The sequence below is a fragment of the Gossypium raimondii genome, chromosome 10 (assembly GCF_025698545.1).
Source record: "Gossypium raimondii isolate GPD5lz chromosome 10, ASM2569854v1, whole genome shotgun sequence".
Taxonomy (NCBI): Eukaryota; Viridiplantae; Streptophyta; class Magnoliopsida; order Malvales; family Malvaceae; genus Gossypium; species Gossypium raimondii.
Genome location: NC_068574.1, coordinates 27,646,965 through 27,667,026, shown reverse-complemented (window position 1 = coordinate 27,667,026; position 20,062 = coordinate 27,646,965). Strand labels below are relative to the sequence as shown.

The window sequence follows — 20,062 nt, the reverse complement described above, 5'->3', positions numbered from 1 at the left end:
TTAGAAACAGATTTTACTTATGCTTAAGTGTTCCAAATTCTAAATTCCCAGAAAATTAGCAGAAGAACAAATAATAGACAATTTCGATATGGCTGCTATCTTCACCTTACTTTTGTTTTTTTACTTCTCATTTCTTTTTTCTATTCTGTTTTTCCAAAATGGAGGTCCTTACATGCATTGTTGGCCAATGGCCACTACATTTAAAGCTTACAGTGAAGTCATCATGCTTGTAAATAGTTCTCCCACTGCTTTTCTTTTAAATCTTGTTAAAAGAGTTCTGGGTGAGAACTTCATTTTCTTCCCATGGTAGGACTGTTTACGCTTTATAAACCAAACCTATGAAAATCAATCGTGGTAGTGTAAAGATATATTTTATTCATATAAAAATCATTTTAGGCTGGAAATGGTCAAGTGCTGAAACATTACAAAGATTTGTTGCCATTCTTAAGGAAATGTAAAACTTTAACACTGAGCCCAGATTTCCTAATTCGCCATTCTTATTACCCTAATATATCCCTTAAGGATTTCATCAATAGACTAGGCAAAAGGATTGTTGTTATGCAACAATGCACAAGCTACCATCTAGCAAGAAAAATCCAAGAACCAGACCCGATCCACCACTCAAATCAGTGAAAATTAACAGAAAAATACATGTTGATGACAGAGAGAGAACCACTACTTCTGGGTTTTCTTTTCTTGACTGTGCCTGCCAATTTTTTAGGGTTTCTTCAAAATAGAAGTAAGGTCGACGGTTGACGGAGATGACGGACGGAGATGGTGAGGGGAGGTGATGAACGGAGATAAGGATGTGGAAGAAAATTTGCTTAGAAGAGAAAGGAGAAAGGGAAAATGTCTTACGGTAGAGAAATGGGTAAGACAATTTCCAAAAAAAAGCTTTGGATTTTACTCGTGTTTGTAAAATGTTTTCCTATGGAAATTCATTTTACACAAAACAAACACTGGAAATTTCAGAAAATGTTTTCCGGAAAACATTTTACACCAATCAAACAAACCCTTAATTCAGAATTCTGTAGCCTAAGATACAAATAATTTAGTAGCAGTGACTCATGTAGATAGCTTTCGAGGATCATATGAGTAAATAGTGGAAACACATATGAATAAATAACTAGCATGGGTTACATTACAATGGATCACGAGGCCAAGGCCAATTTGGGTCATGTGGGCCACACGGGCGTATGGGCCCACACGGGCGTATGGGCCCACACGGGCAACATCATTGCCTTGTAGGCCCATTTTCACTATTTGACTGATAAGGTTACACGAGTCGCCCAAGTTGACTGTGAACCTACTGTAGGGTCGGTAAGCTTACCTAGACCCCTAATTGACTGAAATGACTATATGTCTGATATGATTAAGCCTGATGATATCCCACTGATTTGATATTGTATACCCTGTTTACATGCATGACATTATGTTATAGCATGTCATATCTGTATATTGCATTGCATTGGGTTTAGGGATTATAATGTTCGGAGGAAGTGTACTGAAATGCCTCGAGTCTAATTTACTGGTAGCTCAGCTGCAAACTACTGCTTAGTACCGCATTCGGTACTACTTAGAGTGTAAGGATGGGTGGGTTGATTATATCCCTACATGGAGTGTCGGGTTGGACGAAAATGGTGTGTAGAGGCTAGATGAGTAGGATTTTTATGACTGCATATCTTTTACTGCTACTGATACTATGGTGGGCTAAAGCCCAACTGCATGGCTGTTTTTGTACTGAGATCGGCTAAGGCCCAAACTGGACTGATATTGATACTGAAAATGGCTTAAGCCCAAACTGTGATTATTTGTTTACTGTCTATTCATTTGTATGAGGATTACACACTGAGTTTACGTAACTCACCCCTTCTATTTAATTTGTACAGGTAATTCCTAGATTTAGGCGGATCGATGCAGCGGAGGACTCAGTGGTGGTCACACGACTTCTTTTACACTATTTATTACCTATTTATGATTTTACTTTTATTTGGGAGTATTTTGCTGTAATTATGACCTTTACAGATTTTGGTTTAAATTTGGTTTTCATACGGTTTTATGATTTAAATCTGCCAGTGTTAGGTAAAACTCAAGTTTTTAAATGAAATTAATGTTTTATCAAAAATACCATGAATATGCAAAATGTTTAAAAGCTTCCGCAATAAGGAAATGTTTTGAAATTGAATAACGATTTGTAAATTAATAAGGTTTTGGAAACGAACGACACGATTTGAAATTAACATAAGCTAATGAAAAATGGTTAAATAGAAAAGGGGATTTAGTGACGACATATTATTCAAAAAGCACTACCTTGTGACATCGTCAGATTCAGACATAACATATAGGCTAGGTCTAGGGTGTTACAAGCTTAGAGGATGATGATCAAACAAATAATTGGTGAAGGATTGGTTAATAGGAAACAATGGGAATAGAGGGGTGAAAGAGAATGCTAAGTGGCCGTGACGAAGAGGGAGGGTGAAGAAGTGTAAATGGGTTAGAAGGAGTAAAAGAAAGGTAGGGGGAGAGAATTCATAGGCTTGAGTTTCGGAGGTATTGGTTGAGGTCTCTATTGAAAGGCAGGTTGATGCTGAAGGTTACGATGGTTGTCTTATAATAGCCACAAAAGGACCATGAGGTTCTTATCTTGGAATTGTCAAGGAATGGGGTTTTTTTTTGACAATTCAGAATTTGAAAGCGTAACAAAAAATAGTAATGATAAGTTGGAGGGTTTTAGAAAGAAGTGCGAGATGGAGGGGGTTGTATATGTGGATCAAGAAGGCTTAAATGCGGTTTTGGCAGTATGGCGGCAAGAGGGAGTTAAAATGGTTGTGATGGACAAAAACATGAGTTTAATTTATACTAATGTGGAGGATAATGGTAGTGGGCATTCTATAAGGGTGTTTTGGGTGTATGGACCTACTAAGTTTGAAGAAAGAAATGGGTGTTTTGGGTGTATGGACCTACTAAGGGAGAGTATTAAGAAAAGGCTAGATTCATTAAAGGGTCTTGGTTATATGGTTTTGAGTCAATTTTTTTATTTCTTTTGTTTTTTTCTTGATTTTTGTTAAGGTTTTGAGTCTTTTATAATAAGAAAAGAGTCTGGTCTTTTGATTTTGAGTCTTAGGGCAGTCTGTAGGTGTCGATTGAGTCTTGTTTGAGTTCTTTGTTTTTTTATGGCTTGTTTTGGTGATTCTTCTTTTGTTGGATCTAATTGTGACGATTTCTATTAAAAATGGGATAAAATAATGTCATTATTTAATCTAATTATCTGCTTTGCATTGATTTAGGGGGTTTTTTAATAGAAAGGGAGAGCGATTTTGATGAGCTTGAGATACAGTTGGAAGCAGCTAAAGGGGATTTGGAAAGGGCTACGAGATTTACACTGGTTGGGAAAATTCATGCGAATAAAACTATTAAGAGGAGCAGGGTTAAAGGGGTTTTGTAGAGTATATGGTCCGAGGCAGAACTAGAAGAGGTGCTGGAGCTTGGAGGTAATATGTATGCTCTTTTGTTTGCTAATCTTGAGGTGATAGAGTCAGTTTAGATAATGGACCATGGACAGCGATGGGTTTTTGTTTGAACTTGAAGAGCTGGGCAGTGGATCGAACAATTCAATAGCTGGATTTTACTAAGGTGACTATCTGGATCCAAATATCTAATTTACCTCTAGAAATGATGACAATTAGGAATGCTGAATTTATTGGCAGTAGGCTAGGAAAGCTGGTGAAGGTGGATGATAGAGTTTTGGAGAGGGGATGAAGTAGAAGTTTTTGAGGGTTAGAATTGAACCTGATTTGGAAAAAAAACCCTTAGTTCTTGGATTTTTTGTACTGAGGGAGGGTAAGGATAAGGTGTGGGCTGAGATAAAATATGAGAAGATTACGGATTTTTGCTTTTGATGTGGTAGGGTGGGGCATTAATAAGAATATGTAGATTTGAAGAGGTGAAATGGGGTGATGAAGGTCAGGTTAGAAGTTATGGTGGATGGATGAAAGCTGTTGGGGTAGGGATAGTATTGTGCTTGGGATAAATGAGGGGAAGGCTGTGGGGCTAGGAAAGAATTTTGAAGAGTGGGAAGGGAAGGGAGAGAAAGGTCTGAGTGAACTATGCAATGGGTGGGATATTGGAAATAGGATATGGGTTCACAATGGGTAGTTTTGGAGGAAGTGTGGAAGATATAGGTGGTAGTGGGGAAGGTAAGAAGGGGGAGGGGAAAAGGTTCTGAAGGAATGGATAGTGGATGATGGGTTTGAGGGATTTAATAGGCAAGAAATATATTTGTATAAGGAAGGGAAAGAGGGGTTGAGTGGGGAGGGGATTGAGGGTGTTGAATCTGATGTGTGTTTTGAAGAAAGGCTTTTTGGTAAGATGGTTGGAAAGAATGGAAGAAAGGTAGTAAGAGTTGGATTGAGTCCTTACTTTGTTGAGCTTCCTTCTGATGAAGGTGAGAAATGTGAGAAGGAGAGTGTGGAAAAAAGTGCGCAACTGGATAAGCAAATTGTGGTGGCTGAAGAAATTTTGGTTGAAATGGTACAAGGTATGTCTTTGAAGAGAAGCTTGGAAGATGATGATCAAAAAAATAATTAGGGAAGAAAGAAACAAAAAAAAATTCGAGGATTGGTTAATAGGAAATAATGGGAATAAAGGGGTTAAAGAGAATGCTAAAGGGCCGTGGAGAAGAGGGAGGGTGAAGAAGTATAAATGGGTTGGAAGGAGTAAAAGAAAGGTAGGGGGAGGGAATTCCTAGGCTTGAGTTTCGGAGGTATTGGTTGAAGTCCCTTTGGAAAGGTAGGTTGATGCTGAAGGTTACGATGGTTGTCCTATAATAGCCACCAAAGGGCCATGAGGTTCTTATTGGAATTGTCAAGGTATGGGGTCTTCTTTGATAATTCAGAATTTGAAAGAGTAACAAAAAATAGTAAAGATAAGTTGAGGGTTTTAGAAGGAAATGCGAGATGGTGGGGGTTATATATGTGGATCAAGAAGGTTTAAATGGGGTTTTTGCAGTATGGTGGCAAGAGGGAGTTAAAATGGTTGTGCTGGAAAAAAATAAGAGTTTAATTTATACTAATGTAGAGGATAATGGTAGCGGGCATGTTGTAAGGGTGTTTTGGGTGTATAGACCTACTGAGTTTGAAGAAAGAAAAGGGGTTTGGGAGAGCATTAAAGAAAAGGCTAGATTCATTAAAGGGCCTTGGCTATGTGTTGGAGATTTTAATGATATCCTTTGCTATTATAAGAAGGAATGGGGTTGGCTTAGGGATGACAGGAAAATTCGATGTTTTAGGAATATGATAGAGGAGACGGAGCTTAGTGATTTACATTTTAAGGGGCTTAAATTTACTTGGGATAATAAAGGAAAGGATTGACAGAGCCCTCGATAATATTGCATGGATGGAATATTTTCCAAGTTCCCATGTTATTAATCTTTCTATTGTTGGGTCTGATCATGCTCCTTTGCTTGTTGATATAGAGGTAAAGGATGCAAGGGGGCCAAAACAGTTTAAATTGAAATTTTATGGACTGATAATGAGGAATGTGGGTAGATAATTAGAGATAGATGGGAGGTTAATTTTGTAGGGCCTAAGGCTTATCCGTTAATACAAAAACAGAAAAAATGCAACAAGATATTTTGACAATGGAGTAAAAAGGTGTTTCCAAATAATAGTAAGGCTTATCTGTTAATTGTAATATTCGTGTGAAAGAAAATAAAAAAAGGGAACTTTAATAAGTACTCAAATGATAATAGTTGTAATTTTAATTTAAATTAGCATTTAATAATAAATAATTGAAATGAAAATTTGTGCACAATTAATAAGTGAATATAGTGTGTCGACATTCTAGTGGTCAAACATGTCATCATATAAATTATTCTAGAACTGAAAATTACCTTACCTTATTTGCATACAAACTCGCTTTATTATATATTAGTTTCGGAAAATTAACTCTATTGTTAAACAAGTTTCAAATTTTTAATAGTATTTTATATATTTTTAAACATGTGTTTAACCAAATTTTAATTTCATATAAATTTTGACTTCTTATTTGCTGGAAATCATTAATTTGACCAATTAATTTTTTTCAATTTTGGAATTATCTACTTGTGTGGTCTCATTTACTATTCATATATAAAGTAATAAAATTATACTAGTCCTTTACAACTTAAAGTTTTCAATTTTGCAAAAAATATTGTATATATATTAAATTAAAAATTTACTTGGTTATATTAATAAATTTAATAGTCAAATTATTAAAATATTAATCATATAAAAATTATTGGGACATTATTATAATCACTTAATAAAATTAGTACTATTGATAATTTTTATTAGATTTTAAAGTAGAAGAGCTTTAATGATATTAAAGGAGTAAGAAGAAATCCACATCTTCTTTTGCTTAATTTGATTGGTAAGGTCTTTTAAAAGTAAAACTACGATTTATCTTAATTATGGTATTCAAACTGTAAGAGAAAGTATTTAGTATTGAGAAATTGTTAGAATAAACCTTATGAATAATATGGTATGTGTAGTATATTTACAATGAAAAGTGATTGTAAATATTCCTTCAAGCAAGTGGATTATTGATGTGAATTTTTATGAATAAATCAATGAAATATGAGTGTTATTTTATATATGTTATTATCAATCCTAATTAAAAGAGGAGTGTAATATATGTAATTTAAAGTAAATAAGACATTTGCCTTTGTAAGTTTAGTGAAAGAGCTAAGACACAATTGACATGCCAATAGGGTTAGTGAACACACTTAATTGTTGAAGACAACATTTAGTGAGAAAACAACAAAACTTGTCTTACTGCATAACAGTTATGTGCATAGTGAAGGCCCTAAGTGATATGGTGTTTGATTCAATGCACTTTAGTGAAACTCATTGTATCGGTGTTTGGTTAGAACTCAAGTGTCCAAAACACATTTCATTGAGATTAACAAAGGTGAACTCTTTAAATTTTGATAATGAAAATGATGGAGTGTTAAGAAATATGTGTGTAAATAATGTCAATGTTTCTCTCCATATTGTGATGTTTATATTTAAGTCTATTATAGTGACTCACTCGACTGATTTTTGTTTTGGTTGATAGATAGTTTGTAACTTCATTTTATTTCTTTATAGCTATTCTTTATTTTGATTAAGTTTCATGTTTTATTTTCATTAATTCTTACTAAGCTTTTGTGATTAACGCGTCGTCATTTCTTGCGCGTATATTTATTTTGATCTTGAAGCCTAATCCATCTCAAAGATCTCAACTCACACCATTGTGAGACTATGGGAGTATGAAATTTCTGTATTTGATTCCTAGTGACATATACTAAAGGGTCCTTAGTTTGTGTTTACATATATTAGTTCCATACCACTCTTGTCCTTGTATTTGGATGTGGCGTTTGATTTTTATCGTTGTCGCATAGCTTGTTGGATTAAACCATGAGTACTTATGACCTTAATTTTGATAGCATGCATGCATATTTACTCCTTTTGACGCGTGGGAAACATTTTGAATATTTATTAAACTTGTTTAGAACTAATTCATGAGGTCGTAGCACGTTTTTGACATCATTTCAATACTTTCATGTTGTAACGTATGGTTGACAATGTTTTGCGGATGGTTCTTACACTTATTTTGATAATATTTAAGCATGTTTTATGTATACCATGTTTTGGGAATAATTTGGAACTTTTTTTGCCTAACCGGTAGACGTATTCAATCAGTTAACCGAATCGAATTAGCATTAACCAAATTAATCAAAATTTTTAAACCCTTAACTGTTAATCGAACTGATTTTTTTTCAAAATAAATTAACCGAACCGAACTATTTTGTTTAATTCGATCGGTTAATCGAATTAACCGAAATTTTTATGTTTTTTTTGTTAAAACATGTACAAAACATGTAAAAATAAATTGGTAATGTTCATTTAACCGAATTAACCAAATTAAAATTAATCAAATTAACCAAAATAAAGAATATCCATAAAGACATAAAGATATAAAATTTAGAGGACATTTGAATAATCAAAATTGAACTAATACATGTACAAAATATGATGATATAAGATGTGTAATTTATAAATTAAATAGAATAATTGTATAGATAAAAGATTGAATCAAATCGAAATAATCGAGGAAAAGATAAAATTGTCGGATAGTCCTTAAAGTTTCAACTTGTTTGTTGATTTAACCGATCAATTCATATGGTGATTATATTTTGAATTATGAAATTGTTTTGTATGTTAGTAATTTGTATTGTTTGCAATTTGGTACAAAAGGTGTGATATGGATTAAATGGTAAAGGAATGATAAATTGAATATGATGAATCTCAATTTGAGATATTTAATGAATTTATATTTGATTATGACTAGCTGAATAGTATTAGTATGAATTTGATTGATGATTGAAATGGAGGATTAAATTGAATAATTTTTAAAATATGTATGATCTTGTAATTGAATGTGATTTGGATAGAACTTGATATTATACTATTATGGAAATATTATTTGTAGCTAAAAACAACGCATGATCGTCAAAAGCGAAAGGGAAGGCAAGAGTCGACGACATATGACGCGAGCTTCCAATTTGTATTTCTATAACTCGAAACTAATTATAATTAATGTATATTCATGATATATTGTATTATATAGTATTAAGGTAAACTATTAATAGAAACTAAATTAAAGTATATTATGTTACCTGATAAATTAAAGAATTAATATCGAATTGAAAAGGATGGATATGAATCGATATAATATATAAAACAGCATGTATATTCATAATGGATTGCAAGATGAATGAAACAAAATTGCAATGCTTGGATTGGACTGAATTGATAATGTTAATAGGGTAAAATAGGATATAAAAATCAAATTATTTATAATGGAAGGCTGTAATGAAATCAAATTATTCATTTTTTGATACACGTGGCAATCAATTGTGCTTTCACATGGCAGCTTTTGAACTATGTTAACAAGCTAATATTTGCTTATTTATTAAAAACTTAACTATAGAATATATATATTAGATATGTTTATCTTAAAGAAAAATAAATAAGAATTATTACTTTCTCTTTTTAAGCGATACTTACAATTAGGTATAACTTCATTTTATGTCTTTACGGTTATTCTTTATTTTGAACAAGGTAAGTTTCATGTTTTATTTTCATTTGTTCTTACTAAGCTTTGTGATTAACGCGACGTTATTTCTTGGTCGTATATTTATTTTGATCTTGAAGCCTAGCCCATCTCAAAGATCCTAACTCACACCAATTCTCTGTTCGGCTTTTCGTTTTCTTGGCACTTCAAAATCATTTACAAAATCATCCTTTATGTTAAGTCTCCTACAAACACAAGTATCTTAACGATTAATTATAACTTTTTTTTCTATCTCAATTTTAAAGTAAGCAAAAGATATTAACGAAAAGTAACTGGATGAAATATAGATCTTACAATTGCCATAGACTCTTACTCAATATAAGAATAGGGCTTGATATACCGATGCATTGATTCCTTCCATTGTCTTCCTTCTGTTCGCGCCATATCAATTTTGCATGTGCCAATAAAAATTAATCACTAAATGCCATTGAACTTCTTACTATCACCTTAAAACACTTTCTTTCCTCAATGTTGCTAAAGTTTATCACATATGGTTCAACCTATATGTTAATATACTTTAGAAATGCTTCTTGTACTTCTTCCCCTGACCTTGAGGTATCTGTTCTACTATACAACCTTATTTCAACCTTGTAGCTACACTTGGGATAACCTACATTTGTCAGTGTTCTATTAAAGATATATTTTGAAGTTTTATCCAACACCAAACTAAAATTCGGTAAGTTAAGATCCATCCCAAAGATATTTTCTCCTTCAATGTTTTCCTCCATTAATGTTAAATATTCTAATTCACCCTCATGGCTCAACAAATATCTTCTATACTCTTCAAGAGATACATGATATACTCAGCTTGGATTCATTACTTTCAATGGATTAATACATTCACTTCCCATTGCTAGCACAACTACATCAGATGACTTTATCATTGGATTTCCTGCAATTTTTAGAAGAAAGTTTATCCTAAAGCTCCAAAAGAATAAAACAAAAGTTCATAACATAAACTTAAACAAACTTGTAATACTTAAAAAGGTTTTAATAAAACTAATGGATGAGAAAAAGATGTTCAATTAACACGAGTCATTATAGCTGATTTAATTCTTGCTATTCCCCAATCCTTGTGAAATGTCTTAATGTAGGATAGCATGCCAGCAACAACTGCATTAGCCATTGAAGTACCACTCATCCCCTGGTAATGAGCATACATATTTTGAGCATCGTATTTGTTAGCACATAAAATATCTTCTCCCAAAGCACATATATCAGGCGAAAGTAGAAACAAAAATATCAATTGTATGAACAATTCCAACATATAATTAAATATTGATACATAAATGAATAATAAAAAAATAAATTATGCGTTCTATCAAGAAATAAAAAATATATAATTACCTTTAGTACATATGGATCATATGGATTTGGGCCTATTCTGGATATGACGTTAACTTTACAAAGGTCTCCCATCTTGTTCCTTGTAAACAGTCTGGTAAATTTTTGCATTGGCTTTTGCATTTTTTCTCTTAAAAAATAATATGATAAAAACAATATTAATAATTAATAGACATACATCTAAATTATCCAAAATAATGAAACAACTTTAAAAAGTATACATTCTATTACTGTTGTCTATGTACTTTTGAATACTAATGCCATCTTTTCCCGTCACGTAAACAACAGGTTTATGAAGCTCATATGATTGAAAATCATTTATCGAATATGAGCACAATTGTTGGGGATCGACCAGATTAAGCAACAAATAAGTAAAAATAGCCAAAAATTTTGAGAAATTGAACACACAAATTTAAAGTAGAAAAATCCCTCCAAAGGGGATAAAATACCATGGGCAAAGATAATTTTACTATAATGGCAAAAGAACGAAGAGTGTAAAAAATGGAGATAAAAACTAAACCCAAAAACAAAGAACCCTCAAAACGTAAACACAAGATTCTCCAAAAATGTTATGATTTCTAATATTTTAATGGGTGTATTTTCTAATGGTGTAAAAGAGCCCATTTATAGGCTAAATTCGTAGGTCAAATAATAATAAAATAATCTAGACTAATCAAAGTTCGACTGAAACAAATAAACAAAGTTTAATTAGAATATTCTCTCTTAAATTTGACTGAAATATGAGGCATACTTAACAAGTCTCCACCTTTACTCATATTTCCTCAACGCCATATTTGCCACAGCCCGCCACCGGCCTATCTTTAACTATGCAAAGAATTAACTGAATTGAATCTGTGCTTAGAAACTGGAAGACTTCTAGCCTTCGACTTGTGCACTGCCAAATCAAAACTAACACAAGTATGATTTTCACGAACACAGTGCCCTAACATTTCAATACTTGTATCCAAAAGAGAACCTCTCTTCAACAAAATGATCATACATTTTTCCCTCCTATGTCTAAGTTACCTCCGCTCTAAACGAGTTGACTTCAACTCCGTAATGAACGAGGGACATCTGGTTCCACCGGTTATTGTAGAACCTTCCAAAATATAAAGACTGTCGGTCCTTTTACATTTTAACAAAATGAAAGCCCCACGAGATACCTTAATGTCGCTCAACTCGATGTTGATTCTGCAACCTTTTGAGTCTAAAATACTCAAGAAGATGAGATTCTTTCTTAAATCAGGTACATACCTGACATCTGAGAGTGTCCTAATCATCCTATCATGCATCCTAATTTTAACAGTATCAATACTAATTACCTTATTTGATAAATCATTTCCCATGTGCACAACTCAACCTTCTACCAAATTGTATGTAGAGAACCATTCTCTGATGGGACACATGTGGAAAGAACATCCCGAATCTAGGATCCACTCGGACGTAAGCTCAAAGTTACGCTTGTTGACACTAACAAGAAATCATCACCGCTTTTGTCGGCCAAATTAGCAGCATTTACATCATTCTCGTTACTCTCAATAGCCTTTTTATTTCATAATTTATAACAATTTACTTTGACGTTCCTAACTTCTTACAATAGTGACACGTTATGTCTTGTTTCTTTAATGCTATCAAAATGGAAGCTTATCTATTTGCCTTGATATCCGAACCAAACTCCTTGTTGAGTTTGTCTTTACTCAACAAGTGACGTTCACATCCTCGAACGAGAGTTTGTCTCTGCCATAAATCAGGGTCTCCCTAAAAGACTTGTATGAAGAGGGTAAATAGCACAATAATAGCATAGTCTGATCATCATCATTAATCTTAACCTCAATATTCTTTAAATCATTAAAAAGAGTAATAAATTGACTAATGCGATCTCTAAGAAGCTCACTTTCATTCATGCAAAACGTAAATAGACATTGTTTTAACACTAAACAGTTAGCCAAAGACTTAGTTGCATAAAAAGTTTCTAACATTTTCCATAAGGTGGATGAGGTTTTCTCCATCAATACCTCTTGCAATACCCTATTCGCGAGGCACAACTGATTGCAGATAGGGTCTTTTCATCAAGTTCTTCCCATTCTGTCTGATCTAGATTTTCAAGTTTTTTTTTCTAGTAACGGCCCTTTTCAGGCCGGTCTGAACTAGAATTGCCATCATCCGAACTTGCCACAGATTGAACGAATTCATGAGGTCGTAGCATGTTTTTTACATAATTTCAATAATTTCATGTTGTAACGTATGGTTGACAATGTTTTGCGAATGGTTCTTACACTTCTTTTGATAATATTTAAGCATGTTTTATGTATACCATGTTTTAGGAATAATTTGGAATTTTTTTGCCTAACAAGTAGACGTATTCAATCAGTTAACCGAATCAAATTAGCATTAACCAAATTAATCGAACTTTTTAAACCCTTAACTGTTAATCAAACCAATTTTTTTTCAAAATAAATTAACCGAACAAAACTATTTTGTTTAATTCGATCGGTTAATCGAATTAACCGAATTTTTTATGTTTTTTTTTGTTAAAACATGTAGAAAACATGTCAAAAAATAAATTGGTAATGTTCATTTAACCGAATTAACCAAATTAAAATTAATCAAATTAACCAAATTGGTAATATATAATATTGATTTTTTGAAAGTTCAGTTAATTCGGTTAATTACACTAGTTTGAACCAAAATAATCGTTAACTGTACTTTCAAAAAACCATTAACCGACTTTCGACTGAATTAGATCAGTTAATCAACCGATTTATCGAATTTGTTCGGTTCGGTTAGTTAATTCGGTTTTAATCAAAATTTGAACCCCCTACTAGCAAGAGGGTGGCATCGCAACATTCCCTCTACAATGTCGCAACCTCACCTTTACCTTGTCGTGACCTTGCCCAACCAATAAGTGACGTTGGGACATCAAGTGTTCCATGTCGCAACTTCGCATGGCATTTAGCCCCACAAAAAGTTTCTAAATGACTTTAAAATGTTTATAAAGTCTTCAAAAATGATTTTATTTATATAATTTTATTAAACTGTTTTTAAGTTTCAAGTTATTGTAAAATCCCTACCTTTTTAAACCCGAATGACCTCTTTTTAAATAAAAGAACTTTGAACACTTGTTTTATGATGTGGATACATCCTTATATGTATTCGTTGCCCCAGAATGATTTCTAATTGTTTTTTAATCCTTCTAAACATTTCCAATTTGTTTTAAATAACACTAATTTGTTACGGAATAAATATTTTTATAAAAGAAAAAATTTTGGTTGAAGCTTGAAAATGTTACTATAGTATCTCATATCTTCACTAATCGTTGGGACATGAAGGTTACAGTCAATCACTTATTCAAAAGGTATATTGTTATTAGTTAAAGGAGGTGAAAATTTTTCCCTTTTAATTGTATGGCTTTGATGGATGTAAAAGGTTTGGTGGGAGATTATGTAAACATTCACTCGTTGCTCAAGTATTATCACGAGGTTACATCCTATTATTGGGCCAGGGAGGTAAGTTAACCTTGATCAAATTAGTGCTATTGAGTGTACCTATCTATCAATTATCATATTTCAGAGCTCCACAAAATACTTGTGATAGAATGGATCTGAGGAATTTTTGGTGGGGTGATGAACCTAACTGGAGAAAGTTGCATTTTATCAACTAGAATAGAACATGTAAGCAATGAACAAAACACTATTGGCCAAACTTGCTTGGAGGGTTAATAATGGGAATAGTTGGCTCAGTCAAGAAACTGTGGTCAAAGAATATTGTACAAGGGAAAACTTCATTCAAATAGAAGGAAAATCCAGGGATTCTTGGGCATGAAAAAGCATTCGAGTTGGGAAGAAGTTATTAAAAGAGAACATCTCGTGGAAGCACACAACCAGACAGGTAACAATGAGTCTCTTATGAATGTGAGCTGGCAGAATCTTACTAATCCAAACCCTTTGCTTGAGGGACCTTTTAAAGCGAGATGGATTCATACAAATAATGGTGTGTTCTCTGTGAAATCGGCCTACGTTCAAGCCCTAAATGAGCAAGTTGGAGTATCATACACACATAACCAGGACGTTCTGCGAAAGGTATGGAATTTTATTTGGTCCAGTAAACTCCCATATAAGGTGATTCGTTTCTTGTGGAAAATTCTTAATGACCATTAATAGAAGAATTAACACATCGGACGCTTTGGGTGTCCTATGTCAAGGTGAATGGAAGGACGAAAAGCACCTATTTGGGGAATGCTCTTTTCCTAGAGCAGTTTGGTTTGGATCAAAATATTGTCTTCACACCTTGGACTTTAATTTGCAATCGATCAAGGAGTGGTTAATCCAAACCATAGAACTAGCTAGGTTGGGAAAGATGTCATGAAGGAAAATTTTGTCGATGTGACAATTTTTCTTTGAAAGATATGGACTCACAGGAATAAAATCATGTATGAGGACATCAAACCAAACCCGATTGCAATTATTAACAAGGCAGAGGAGTACATCCAACAAATCAGATAAGCATTCAGAATAAATGAAAGTAAATCTGCACAGATTGAGAGCATAGAGGTAAGTTTAGAACTCCAGCAAATCAACATACTGTATCACATTTCAATTGGTTGGTATAGTAGAAACGATAACATTGCATGGGTTTTGCATATCAAAAATTCAGGTTGGAGGACTGAATCAATTTTTGAAGGCAACTTCAGCCATGAAAATAGCACTACGGGAAAATCGATGCTTTTAAGATTGGTACTAGTTGTGGTATGCCAATCTAACATCTGTGTGTGTAGTATAGGAATTAAGGATAGGTTAATCGAGAACATTATCAGAAAGGAAACTATATCAGTGCACTGGGAACAGAAACCAGTCCTTGACGACATTCACTTCCTGAATAAGTTGATTAAGGTTGACTTAAAGTAAGAGGTTTGTGACGCTACTCTCAAATGAGTTGGAAGAAAGGCTAAGGACTATATAAATATTTATTTGTGCTTTCACCTTGGTTTGTTCCTGTTTGTACTTTGATTTACTATAAAAAATGGTTTGTTTTAATGGCATCTAAGCATGAGTATAAAATATAATTTGAAGGGTAAAAATGCTATACTAATCTTTTCCTTTATTTTACACAATTTTATAGGTTAAAATAAATGTTTTTTAATTTTAAAAGATTCACTTTTTTTTTTAAGTTAAGATTTTCAAAAGAAATTTCACCTGGCAAACCATTTTTCGATGTATATCATATTAGTTTTACATATTCATAATTTTATATATAAAGTATTATAAATTTATGTGTATTTTTTGTAAATTTATAATTTATTTTTGTGTAAAATTTGACCTACATGTGTGTGAGAGTAATGTTCATTTTTTTTATGTCATATCGTATTTTATATAGTTTCTTTTTTCATGATTGAATTTAGAAAATAATATTTTGTTCATGTAAAATCTAATGATAAATTTAAAGAAAAAATTATTTATTCGTGTCGTTTCATGTTTTATTTTTTCCATGTGTAAACTAGTAAAATGTATATAACTTTTCCATGTTAATAGTTGGTTCTATATATAAAATTTGACATGTACATATTTATGTCATGTTTATTTTATTTTCATAATAAATTTTATATTTTCAATTTATTGCTTAACAATAATAGTTTTGTCACAATAATTTAATATTTTTTCATTAATAATTTAATACCTTAACTCTATATATTTATTAAGAATTAAATTATCATATCTATATTATTACAACCTTAAATTTATTACTCAACTAAAATTTAATTTTTATAATTTTATACATTTTCATTTTAATATGAACAATAAATTACCTCTATCAATTATATATGTATACTATTATTAATTAGTTCTAAACATCTGTATTATAAATTCATAGTTTCCATACATATATATATATGTCTAATAGAATTTTAATTATAGACATACTCTACTTTATTTATTTATAATCAGATTTTTAATTATATTTAAATTTTTATAGACATGTTCTACTTTATTTATTTATTTATTTATTTATAATATAACTGAAGCCAATGAAGCCTTGACTCAATTGTTAAGCTGTTGAGTACCCAAATTCAAAACTTACCATGAGTAATTATATACATGGGTCTCTAAGTTCCAATATTTTTGGGTTTTAGTCCAATTGATTTAATTTGTTGGCTTTAATCTATAATCCTCAAACAATCTATGCTACAATAGTTTGATCCTTATGAATCCTCGAACAAATATTTGTGCTTGTACTTGTTAAGACAGATGAGTGGCAGATCACATATAATCCAAGTATAAAAACCTAAAAAGCTATACAAGTTTGGTCCCTGATTGGTTGTTGCCAATTTACCAGCTTGTGGGTTGATTTGATAGGGGAAATCATGAAAAATATATCCATCGATCGACCATTAAGCTTCGAATTTTGCATCAAAACTTGAGCCTACAATTATTGATCCCGTCCAACGTTGGAATAGACAAATTTACTTCGATTTTATGATATAAAAACTAACCATCCTCATCCTACATTAGCCTAATATGTAGAAATTCATATCTAGTGTGTTTGGTTAAAAAAGAGCAACATTTCCTAAAATTGATCCTCACATTTTAAACCAGTAATATCAAATATAGATGAAAATCTCTACAATACTTTTCTTCGAATAATCTCACAAAATCTGAAATTCCAGACCATTTCCTCTTTATATATTGATATAACACAAAAATTGAGCAAATAAGAAACAATATTTACTACTACTTAACAGATAACACATTGCAAGTTCCAATGTAAACACAAAATTAACTCTTTATTTGAAAATAATTCGTAAATCATATAAATAAGCTATCATAATTAAGTTTATCGTAAAAATCAAAATGTAATAATCATAATTTTATAGAAAACTCGGGACTAAAAAAATCCAAAGAACTAAACTTCTTAAAAGGAAAAACAAAATCTCTAACAATAACAATTTAATAAATTATAATGTAACCTTCTCGATTTACTAATCAATCTTACATTTAAGTCAATCTTATCACAGTTCACAATCACTTTCTGAAAGAGTTCACACATTCAAAGCTTGGTGTTTGTTAACTATGGGGGATGCAGAATCAGATAAGCACAGTTTAAACTCCTAATGAAAGCTCATACGATTGAAAGGGGAACGGTTAATGGTTACAGCTCTCCCAATCAAAGATTTAGCAGAATCCATCGAATTAAACCACTAATTCAACACAGATCACTATATTGACAAGTTCAAAGATGCTTTTTGGCATTAACAAGGTTTTCTTTTTACTCATCACCAAGGTTCAATTTATTCCAAAAAAAAAAACCATTAACACATTCTTTATTTTGCCAAACAAAGTCTTACCTCAACCCAGAAAGGCCCAGACCAAACAAGAACTTACCAAGCCAGCAAATCAGTCGATTTGAAGCTGAATCACATCTTTCCTCCTCACCGTTCTTCACCTCAGCTTTCCCGAAAAATCCGTCAATAAATGACGAACCCCATTATACAGATAATAGGACAGGGCTAAGGCAGCAATTGAGACGGAAATTAGGAGAAGCTTTGATGAATAAAAGAAGAATTGGTAGAAATTCGTATAGGTGAAGCAAATCAAACCTATTTTCAGACAAAGAAGATAAAAAAACAAAAGTATAGTGGCTAGGAAAGCCCCGGAGATTCTATGGGAAATTGGAAACGTCGAAGTAAGCTGTGGCTTATAAATAGGAAGATGAGGAGATAACGGGCGAAGGTTTGATTCTTTGGCCTCGCTCCCAAGCCCTGGAATGTCACGGGATGTGGAGAGAAATCGATTCCCCTTGACTTGATCCATCATGTTCAGGCTCCTTGTTGGAGACAAAGGATCAAACATATCTGCAGGAATTTTTTTCTTGAGGGGGCAAAATGACTGAATCATAATTTTATAATTTCTGTAAGAACTAAAGTGAAAATTTACCTTTTTTGGCCCCCTGGCGCCGCCCCTGCAGATCTGCAGCATAGAAACCGGAAGGGCCAAAATCAGCATCAATTTTAGATAATCAAAAATTAAAAAGAAGCGAAAGAAGTCGAAATGAAAAACAGATGAGTGGACAAGTACCTGGGAAGAAACCGTCAGCACGACGGCGATCATCGTGGTCATCAGGCGTGGCGGCGTTGGTGTTAAAGAGTCTGGAGATGGATGGAGCGATGGCGACGCGTAAGGAGCTAGGGAGGATGTTGGATGAGACGAGCCTCTTAAGAGCTAGAGAAGAAGCCATTGCTAAATAGAAGAGTCTCAAAATTGCTTAGCCTGCAAAAAAGAAACATGGAGTGAAACGGTGGGGTTATATAAGGGAAGGAGGAAGCTGCTCTGCAAGAAAACGTAAATAGATGTTATTGGGCTTAGGCCTATTTAGGTTCGGTTTTAGGGTTTGAGCCTATTTGGATTCGGCTTTGACATGATATACAAATTTTGGATCAATTATGTGGCAATCTAACAATTCCAAAATTTATTTCAAATATTTCATCATTTCATTTCCTAAAGTAACCTTTGGAAATCTATGTACCTATAACTTTAGAAACCAATTATGTAGTGGTTATTCACCTCCTTCTTTAACTATCCATTCCTGCGAATAGAGCATATTTTATGATTAATCATTTATCCTTTTAGAGAACACCTAACATCTAAATATAATCGTTGTTTGTTGTTATTTTGTTGATCACTGAACTATTCACAAGTTTTCATTTAAGTCATTGGGCTATTAAAATCGATTCTATATGGCTTTCTCTATTCGCACTATCTGTACCAATCGAGAGCTCTTTTTCCCTTTCTCTTCTATCGTTGAATGTTTTTTCATGAAACAACTTTGAACTTCACAAATCTGCAAACCAAAATTCAAACAGTTTTTTCTTTGATCTCCTACACTGATCGCTAGATAGACTTGGATCTAAGTTATGTTCTTCTACTCGTCGATGGGTACAGATCCACCCTCTCGATCGTCGAATCATCGCTTGGAGTTTATGGCAGAACTTTAAAAAAAAATTTAATAGTCTAGTGACTTAAATAAAATATTTTTAATAGTTTAGTGACTTAAATGAAAACTTTCAAATAGTTTAGTGATCAAATTATAACCATTTTTTAATTAAATAACCAAAACAAAAACTTTCTTATAATTTAATGACTAATGATATAATTTACCCTATTTTTTTCTCAGCAAATTTTTTACATAAGTTTAAAGAGTTTATGGAAATGTAAATATATAGGAAAATGGCAACTCATCCATCTTCATCATATTTGATTCATTAATCTATACACCAATTGTATGATTATTTATATATTTTATAAAATGGTTGATTAATGTGGAGTATGCCTCGTATTTCAGCATAAATAGTGTGTGACGTCGCAACGAAGAGGAGTTCTTCGCTCCGATGACGTGACCATACTTCATCACGACGAAAAGAAAGCCGTGTCGCAACGTGGCGACATGTTTCTCAATTTTCTCAGCTTTACTTCTTTCAGTTAAATATTGTTTTAGTTTTCCACTTAAACGCTGATTAGTGTAGATTATTTTTATACTATTAGCTTTTACAAGCTTTCAGAGAATTTTGTGT

At 32.6% G+C, this 20,062-nt stretch overlaps 1 protein-coding gene across 1 annotated transcript; it reads right to left on the bottom strand.

Moving 5' to 3' along the window:
- Nucleotides 1–17,684: 17,684 nt before the first annotated feature.
- On the bottom strand, nt 17,685–18,790 carry LOC105777434 (succinate dehydrogenase subunit 3-1, mitochondrial). Its single transcript, XM_012600705.2, has 3 exons — nt 18,570–18,790; nt 18,429–18,461; nt 17,685–18,346 (listed from the first exon to the last, which is right to left on the bottom strand). Exons 1-3 carry the CDS (start codon nt 18,727–18,729, stop codon nt 17,934–17,936), a joined length of 606 nt encoding a protein of 201 aa, XP_012456159.2. The 5' UTR covers nt 18,730–18,790; the 3' UTR covers nt 17,685–17,933.
- Between the last annotated feature and the right edge of the window lie 1,272 nt (nt 18,791–20,062).